Source organism: Limulus polyphemus, unplaced genomic scaffold (genome assembly GCF_000517525.1).
Source record: "Limulus polyphemus unplaced genomic scaffold, Limulus_polyphemus-2.1.2 Scaffold6888, whole genome shotgun sequence".
Classification (NCBI taxonomy): Eukaryota; Metazoa; Arthropoda; class Merostomata; order Xiphosura; family Limulidae; genus Limulus; species Limulus polyphemus.
In genome coordinates this window covers 1-10,269 of record NW_013672498.1, presented here as the reverse complement: position 1 = coordinate 10,269, position 10,269 = coordinate 1, and the positions used below count along the sequence as shown (strand labels likewise).

The window sequence follows — 10,269 nt, the reverse complement described above, 5'->3', positions numbered from 1 at the left end:
GTTATTTTACGGTGATAATCTTGTTTTCTTGTGCCCAATAATGCATAATTTCATTTAATAAACACGTTTAGATTGAATGGTAATTTATAATCAGTCACAAGAACGTCAAATCTGAATCACTTGAAAAAAACACGGGGGTACTTAACTTTTTTCCAGGTGTATACATGTACCAGTCATACAAAGATTTAATATTCTTTGATTAAAACTGCACTTTATTTCTCATCTGATTATGTGATTAAGTAAATATACTTTGCAAGGTAAGCAATCTCCACAAATAACAGAAAAATATTGCTTCACCTTCACTTTTATCATAACACTGATCACAAACTCGAACAGGAGTACTGCCCCAACCTCGTCCTGGTACGGGTCTTGTTTTAGATGAACAGTCCTCACAAAAAGCATAGCCACAGGCTCGACAATGGTGTTTCATGTCCAATTCATCAAATTCTATTTTACACTGACCACAATGCTAGTGGATAACAAAAGGCATACATCACAATTTATGATTTAGTAATAGCTCTTTTAAATAAACTATGTAGGGATAAAAATTGCAACTATGTAATGTATATTTATGACATTATTCAAAGAAATGCTAAGAAAAACATTAATCAGTTTAAAAGTTACAAATACGTAATATTGTAGTGAACAAAGTTCCCACATTAGTAAAATTACATAAATTCCTTTTAAGTAACAAAGACAGCAAATGTACGTCAATAAATTTGCAGTTTTGATTTCTCTAAATGCCTTCTGTTTTAAATTGTAACCTGCCATATTTAAAGTCCTCAGAATAGGCATTAAAGAGTTTGAAAATTCTGTCATTTATATTGCACAGCAAACAGAGTTTACTTGTGCAATCAGTAAAAACAATTTTGTGTTAATGTTTCTGTCAAAAACCAAATATCAAGAATATGTACTGAGTGATCAATATGCAACTTTTTGTTATTGGACTAGAACCCATTATTATAAAACTCAATAAAAGAGATTAATGAATTAGTCTATTATGTCAAATTTTAATATAATCCTTCATTTGACCAATGCAGTAACTCTTGATATTACATCTTTTTAGATTAATCTGTTACAAAATAACATTTTTTTTTTGGGGTAGCATCATTTGTTTATGATGTGGTATACCTGCACAGCATTAATTAGGCTAAAATATGTAATAATTTTTTGTTTACACTGACCAACAATATTGACTATCATAAAAATTGAAAACTAACTAGGTAATTACTTGAGTAAATTCACACACAAAAAATATCAAAAATCACTGTCCCCCTAAACAGAAAAAACTATAGACAGACAATAAGTTAATCATCCAAAATGCTTATCATTCTTAATATCTCTTTAACCCTCTTGCTACTGACAGGCCAAAGAATGCATGTCACAGCATTTTGGAGAGTTATTTTCAAAATTTAATTTAACAACTTTATCATCATTATATGTCAATAATAGTGGTATCAAAATGTAGTTTACTATTCAAATGCTAATATTATATATGTTTCAATTCCTTAAAATGCTAAAGTTATAATTTTCCTATACTGAAAATATATATTCAAGGGATATCCTTTGGAAGCTTTCAAGAAGTACTTCTGTCATTCCCTTACACCAGTCCTACCGCCTACTCAGTGTGGAATTCTAGCTAACCTTGTGAGAGGAGGGAAGTACCGTATTGATCAGAAGTTATAATCTTCCGACACTGAAAATATATTTTTGATAAGTAATTCCCTCCATTAACACTTCCCACCCTTCCTCCCCACTTTCCTTCAGTGCTTACATCTTCTGCCAAACCTCAAAGTGATAGTTCGGTAGAAGTGTATAGAGGGAGTCACATGCATCGTATATGTCACGCTCCTTTTGGTGGAGAAATGACGCAAGATGATTTACATGAGATTCCAATAGGGGGTAACAAAAGGCTTGTGGCATGCATAAAGAAAAGTTTTGCATATAGAGGTCAGTACTGAATGAGAATAACTAACCTTGTGAGAGAAGGGAAGTGCCTATCGGAGGAGAGAGTCAGATACAAAGATCTGATGAGGGGAACCTCACCACTTCTGAACCAGGTATACTCTTCACCCATCTGTGAAATGCGTAGTAGATAAGGGTGGAAAAACAGAGGAGCACATTCAAGTGGGAGATAACTGTGGCAGGATGGTGATCCTAATCAAGTAAATATATATATGTAACTCAATCCCACACATTATAAAAGTAGGTAAAACAATGGATGTGCTCCTAGGTGTAGAATGACTAGGGCACGAGGGACTGTAATCAGTAAGTCAACTATATCCACAATCTGTGCAACTGGGAACCAACATCCAAGTGGGGGGTAGGATGAGAATCATACCTTATTCACCTCAAGTTCAAGAGACCAGAGGGCATCTGGAACCATCCCGACTACTGAGCATGACACATGTATTAGCTTTAATCGATCAAACTGGGTACCAACATCTGGTATTGAAAGGATGTCTGTATAAAAAGCAATAACATCCTTGGATTAAGATACAATGAGGGATAGTAAGAGGACAGAACCAGAACAATCCCCCTTTATCTGCTCTGTGACCCATCTCCAGCCATTATTGGTCTCAAAGTGGGTTCCTTGTCACCGAATTTGAATCTCACTCCTTTGTTCGTGTATATTGCATAGTGGAGGATAGCATATCATCTACACCTGCAGAACATCACTGCCATACTCTGCACTGAATGGTTATAGCCATCTTTGTGTAGAACCTATTCAGGAGGGTGCCTCCATGGTCAACCACCCCAGCAGCTTGGAACTGTAAAGTGGTAAGTACTCCCATATTCCACTTGAAGAAAATGGGGGTGAGAATGTGGTGGAGGGTCCAGAAGAACATCATCACCTGAGACAGTGCAATGAGTGACCATGAAACCCTATTTTGAAAAGCAGACCATACCAATTTATTCAATACAAGGCACACAGGGGATAGGCAGCTATCCCCTTCTGCTTTACCCATGCAGTCCATGGGTGATACGGACACAGTAAGTCGATCACCAGGAAATTCCCGAGTTGCAGACCAGCTGCGGAACACCTACCATTTGCGCTGATACACCTCCATTGAGGAAGACGTATGGAATGAGCTAACAGGAAAGCTACTCGATAAGAGAAACATGATCTCCTCACCAAGGACAGGATAAAAACCAAGCATGACGATGAACGACGTGAATGGTTGGATGTAGAACTGGTGACCAAAGTTGACGAAGAAGAGAGTGAGACAAAGTAAGAGGTATGGGAGAGAAAAGTTGTATTTGTTGTAATCATGGAAACTACAGTTGAGCTGGCAAATAAGGAGCGATTAGAAGGACTCAACATGGGTTGGTATAGATGAAAGAGATTACAAGATGACATAACTGGATAGGAGGATAAACATAAAGGAATTTGTGGGACTAATCCTGGCTGAAGGCATTGACAGCTGGAGCCCGAGGATGAGGTACCAGGGTCCAAAAGAGGGGTAACTTGTGATTGAGGTATGTGACAAATGCATCTATTTGGGGAAAACCCCACAGATTGCAAAGCCACTGGAAAACTAGGGGATCAAAAGACCACTCCATCAGATATATTTGGTCGGGGTGGGAAAGATGATCTGCTGCATGCTTGAAAGCACCCAAAATGTGACATGCAATAAGATGGTGATTGAAGTGTGCGACCACCAAAGAACTGACAGAATAAATCATCACCAGTTTCTGATGAGATGAAGGAAGTGATTCAAAGCCCAAAGAAATGCGAGAAGCTCGAGGATGTTGATATGCAATGACCTTTCATCTACAGACCAATGACCTGAAGCCTCCTGGTGATTGACCAATGCACTTAAGCCCTGAAGGGATGCATCCGTGAAAAGATGTAAATCCAGACGAGGGGGAGGAAGCGTGGCACAAGCTGACGTATGAGCCTTGTCCAACCACCAATGCAGATCAACCATCAGGGTAGGAGGAAGGGTAACAGGAGCTGCCAAGGGATCCTGAGCAAGGTTCCATTGATTATGAAGAGCCCACTGAAGGGATCCTATATGTGCATAACCGAGGGGGGCCAGTGACATCAGGGAAGACCACATCCTCAAAAGTGATAGAGCCTTGCAAGCAGAAAGTGAGGGAGCTGAAAGGGTGTGGCAAACTAACAATTCCATGGAATGAAATCATAGAGGATAAAGTTGGGCACAACTGAGTCAAGTGTCGATAAGGACACCCAAATGGACAAGATATTGGGTAGGTAGGAGGAAGTACTTCTCCAATTTGATTAATCAGCCCACCCAAGCAGCCATTAGTAGGAGCTAATGAGTATGGCTGGCTGACTCGTGTTCGGAATGAGCCAGAAGAAGCCAGTGACCCATATAATGGTGGAATTGAAATCTCATAGCATGATGATGGAGAGCAAAAGATCTGACCACCTGATAGAAAACATAAGGAGTAGAAGCAAGCCTGAAGGGTAGGGTGCAAAATTGATAAACCACCCCATGATGGACGAACCGAAGATACGGACGAGACAATGGGGATATTGGGATGTGCAGATATGCATTGGCAACATCCATCTTGGTCAACCATAAGCCCAGAGAAAATGCCCAACATTGGGTGAGAAAAGACTCCATGGTAAACCAGGGTAGTTGAATGAAGAAATTGGGGTGAGATAAATCGATGATAAGTCTCCAGTCCCCGGTTTTCTTGGGAACAACAAAGAGTCTGGAATAAAAACCTGTTGAAGGATGTAGAACAGGTTTGATGGCCTGCTGAGAAAGTAGTTCCTGAACTGCCTCCGACAGACATTGGCTGGTCATGGGATTCCGAGGCGGAGGGAAGGAAATGGGTATAAGAGACAAAAACAGAATCACGAATCCTTCTGATAAAACTTGAATAACCCACTGATCCTTGACGAATTGACAACAGTGTGGAAGAAACTCAGAAAGTTGAGCTCCCACTGGGTAGTCCCCAATACTGTTGGCGACCCTGAGAAGAGGGGACAGGTAAGGGTTGGAACGGAAAATGGGGACTGGTGCCATATTGGGCCACAACTGAGATAAATGGGCAACACGGTTGGCAAGGGTAGATTATTGTTGTGCTGATGTAACGTGATTCCAAAGACTCATAGATCGTGTCATAGACGTATAACCCCAGAAATGGGGCCATATGTAAATTCCTAAAATAAGATGATGGTAAACAGATGCAAGTTAAGGTCGCATCACGACCTAGAAGGTCAGAACAACAGAGAAACCACGTATATGAAAGGCCAAAGCCAAAGATGACAAATGTAGAGGAAAGAAGGGAGAGGAAATCCCCAGAAAACCACTCAGGATTTTGGTGGAGAGCCTCAGAGAGGAGATAGATGGTCGAGAGATACCACAGGATTCACAGGAGATTCGGACACTGCACCCCAAAGAGGTAAAATGGGACCTAACAATTGTTGGTCCAGAAAAGGACAGCCTGCCCTATGATATGCAAGAGCAAACTTATCCAAAGCCCATGGGGGAATGGGGTATGCTAATCTCATTACTTAATTAAGAGGCAAATTGTTCAGCATGTACCTGAATATCCGGGGAGGGGGAAAACCAAATAGGGATGGGAAGGTTGGTTATTTAGTAAGGAAGGATGCAGTTCATAAGAATCCAAAAAGACGGTATTAGGCTTAACTGACTCCTCAGGCGGAACATGGGAAGGCACAGCAAAGTCAGGAGGTGGAAATAGGCGATCCAAGTCCTCGTCCACCTGAACAGACTAAGCTTGTTCGGGAGGAAGTGGTTAACGTCTGGAGATTGAGTTTGATCCATGTAATGTTCTATCTCTCGGCGAATAAACACAGATAAATCCCGTCGGGTTGCCCACATCTGAGGCCTGAGATATAGCACTAGTTGCAGGTGTGACCCCCAAAGTGGTAACATGAACTTCCGTAATTCATAATGAAGCAGAATCAATTAAAAGCAAAAGTATAAGTAACTAGGCAACTGCAATAAACTGGAAGAAAAGTGAAGTAAAGGAACAGTCTTAATAAAACTAGAATTGAAAATAAATAAAGACCACTTCGCGAGTATACTAAAGACGAATGTGAAACTTTAACAAACAAAACGAACATGTCCAAGCACAAGCACTGCCAAACGAGAAGTGATAGTTCGGTAGAGGCATACAGAGGGACTCACATGCGTTACATATGTCACACTCCTATTGGTGGAGAAATGATGCATGATGATTTACATGAGAGACAGATTGAAATCATTCGATTCCAATAGGGGGGAGGAAAAGGCTTGTGGCATGCACTGGACGAGAATAGCTTATCTTGTGAGAAGAGGGAAGAACGTCTCTTTTGTATTACTGCTCAGTTTATATTTTCTCACACCTGCCATACAATGTCTACAGTGGTTATCGAACTAGTTACTAAAATTTCAGACATTTAAAACCTAGAGTATAAATTAAGAACCTTCTACCTTTTTGATTTGCTGAGACATCAATATATTTAGAAACCTACCAGGGTAGCCCCGCCCACTACGTCCGTCTTCTAAAACCTCCTATCTACTCATGCCTATTTCTCTTAAGTACATGTTTGTAACCAACAGAAAGAGCACATTCTAAACTACGTAAGCTGACATTCGTTTGCAATTTACTTGAATGGGAAACTTGTCATTTCACTGGAAATGGTGAAGTCTGTTGACTAAGTCATGGCTCTGAACAGAAAGTATATTTTTTAATCCACATATAGCTTAGTCAGAAAGCCAGTTAAATTACAATGGTTTTATACATACCAGTATAATAATTTGATAACTGTTTGGTTTTCTAAAATGCATCTTTCATATCATTGAAATTTAAGTTTACCTTTTTATAATGAGTACTGGTACACTTAATAACTTTTATTTACTTAAATAATGCACCTAAGAACCCAGAATAATAACACACACAAACCATACAATATCTTATAACTATTATAATATAACTGGCTTTCTAACTATGGCATAACATTCCCAAAATAATTCCCAAAGCTTATTAATTTGAACATCGCTAGAAAAACTTTCAAACTGAAGACAAAATAGACAATACTCTGTACTGAAAACAATGTAATATAATATGTCATTTCATAAATTAAAACTCCGCCTTTCTATTGCTTATAAATAATGTAGTATGAAACATCAGAGAAAATTATGGGCAATTTGGTAAAAAGAGGATGTCACAGGTGAGTCCGACTTTCTAGTTTATGTCTCCATAAACAATATAAGATTGAAGGCTATAAAAATTAGACTTTGCCTTATTAATATCTATATTATAATGAGTAAATTAATGTGAATAATGGTAAATTATGTACTTCAGAGAGGGGGTGGTAAATAAATTAGAGAAGGGAAAAGACCTACAGAACAAATGTCACAATTCTCATACTAGGGGAGACTGAGGACTTTTTAAAATATTTCTTTATAAAATTAAGAACTTAAGACTTATATAACATTGAAATTTGATTTATTATCTATGTTTTGATGCCAAGTTTATTCATATACATTAACTAAATTTTGAATATAACTTTCTAAAAAGTCGTAATATGCACTCTAACTTACCCATAGTGAAAGGGTTAATACACTAACTCACACATAATTACTGTAGTTGAAACTTTTATACTATCCCATTCAGTGTTAGTTGTAGTTTATTGAATTTCACCTCATGGTAACCTGTGCTAGCTGTCCCTAATTTTGAAGAAAAAGACTAAACAGAAGGCAGCTAGTCAACATCCTCACTACCAACGTGTGAGCTAACTGAATAGTGGGATTTGAGTAGCATTTTTATAATACACCAATGGCCCTAAAGGCAAAGTGCAATTTGTTTTATGATCAGTAGTAACAAGGTGCAAACTCTGGATTCACAGTCCGACACACTAACCATTAAGCTTTGCTCTGTCCATCCCATTCAGAAAGTATGTGCAAATTATACATAATTTTATTATAACACCAGTGAGTTTGAATTATGTTAGATCTTCAAACATCAAAACCTTTATTTTCTATTTCTAATTAATACACTCATAATCACAAGTGATGTGCCTTCATCAACTTACTGTTACTTCAGAATTAGGAATCCAATAACTTGGAGCCAACTGATCAGCAACCCAACTACTTAAAACTCTCGTTGGCTTCACACTCATAGCACTTACAGTTTCAGAAAGATACTGGACACTGTCTATAACTCTCTGAGCAGCATTTTGAGTGCTCTGGAGATGAGTTGGTTCCTGAGGAAAAAATTATAAGATAAATTTCAATAGTTTGTAAAAAATTGGTTTATGCATTCATCCTCAATAAATGCAATTTTTCACACTCGTAAAGGGGGGATTAATGATTAAATAAACAATTCCTTAGAATTTCTTCATATTAAAATAGAATTTTACTTGTTGTTTTTTTATCTTTCACACTTTCAGCAACCCTTTATTTCAACAATCAAGTTTATACATACACCATACAGAATGATTTAGTCATAGAATACATAAAGCACACATCACTATTCTAACACTAAAACACAATCTACCTTAATATCTATTTTGATGTAGTTTTTCAATATTGCTTGCAAATAAATTGTTCCACCACTAGAAGACACTCAAATGTTGATATTTTTACTCAAGAACAAGAACTTAAAAATGTTTCAAAAGTAAATGATTCTTTTGTTACATATTTAGAATTTGAAATAATTCAAGGCCGCGTTAAATAATTTGACTTTTAATAGTTGAGACATACCTTGGATTTAGGTTTAGAAATATGCCTGTATTTTATTTAATTTATGCTATTTGCCAACAAGATTGATTCACACCGTTTTCGTTTTGAAACAAATACGTTTTAATATATATACATATATATATATATATATATATATATATACAACAATATAATATACAATAGCAACTCTTATGATTTTTTATTATAAACAAAGTTTCATAAACAGAAATTTCATTAACTTACAAATAGCCTAAAACCGTCTTCCTAGTTCAAAGTCTCCTTGATATCCAGCGAGTTGTACGTACACAGAATTTGGCGCAAAACTAGCTAGCTTTGTCAGGCACTGAATTGTTGGACCGTTGAAATAAGATAATATTTTCACAACATCACTAATGTCTGACGAGAAATTAGGAATATTGTTGAAGAGATATTAACGTTTGATGGGAATTCACTGATGTTAGAAATTTATAACTGCTCCTGGTCAAATGTCTTGTATTTTTCGGTTAATAGGGTTACCAAAATTACACTTTATAGCTTACACGATTATAATAGTTTCAAAGTGGACCTGTCTCTCTCATTTCTTCTCTGTTGTCTGCTGCTTTTATAGGAGAATCACACTTTCTAGAAATTTCTGATATACAGGTTACGGAAGGTTATTCTTTATTTATGAATGTTCTATAATCTTGAAGAATTTGCGGGAGTTTTGCCATACGTAACTAACACAGTAAGCTAGACATGCCCTCAAATATAAACTTATTCTAAACAAATGTTGATATTAAAATAAATATATCATAAATTCGTTATACGCAACACATATCTGATAATACAAGTTACGCCTATTTCTAAATAAAAATTCAATCCAAACAACATTCATATTAAAAGTAAATACATAATAATAAATTCGTTGCACTTTTTATTGCTCACATTAGTTCAGACTAAGCCTCTGTTATTAGGCTACAAAGGGTAGAAACTCTACAGAGATGTTTATTTAGTCTATGAATGCTGTTACTGAAATACAAGTAACATATGAAACATTTGGTGCAACATTCTAAACTAGTAATTTAACATGAAACAACAAAATACCACAAAAATTTAGATATGTATCTTTTCTTAACATTAAATTGCCTTCTAAACTTTATAGCATATGTTATCTCAAGTAGTCCCACGAGAAACTTACTCCTTGCCAAATATGTTTTATGTCAGTACGAACAACTGTTTCCCAAGGGTCCTTGTTTCCAAACCAGTACTCACGACTTCGATAGATAATACCACAGTTGATACATTCAATTACATATCTGTAATTAAACATTAAAATAATTAAGCACCTCAAAAATAAGACAAAATTTAAAAGATTTCAACTGACAATATAAAATAACAAACTGTATAAAAAATCAACAAAACCTTTGTATTCCCTGATCCTCAATATTTCCTACTGAAACTAATCCATACATACTGTATACACACACCTTGATACTTTTGCACAAAAACAAAAGTACGAGTAGTTAACTTAGACACAGATCTATACATGCAGTATAAAACAAAGAAGTCCATTGAATAAAGATCGTTTAAATCTTAATAAAGATATCTTGTTAATATT

At 36.6% G+C, this 10,269-nt stretch overlaps 1 protein-coding gene across 1 annotated transcript in view; it reads right to left on the bottom strand.

The window, feature by feature from the left end:
• Positions 1-10,005, bottom strand: part of LOC106474159 (zinc finger FYVE domain-containing protein 1-like) — a 21,076-nt gene extending 11,071 nt beyond the window's left edge. Inside the window, exons 1-3 of the mRNA XM_013934851.2 lie at positions 9,850-10,005; positions 8,024-8,194; positions 298-469 (exon numbers count right to left, since the gene is read on the bottom strand). Of these exons, the coding sequence (XP_013790305.2) occupies positions 298-469; positions 8,024-8,194; positions 9,850-9,981 (475 nt within the window). The 5' untranslated portion in view covers positions 9,982-10,005. The remainder of the gene's footprint in view (positions 1-297; positions 470-8,023; positions 8,195-9,849) is intronic.
• Between the last annotated feature and the right edge of the window lie 264 nt (positions 10,006-10,269).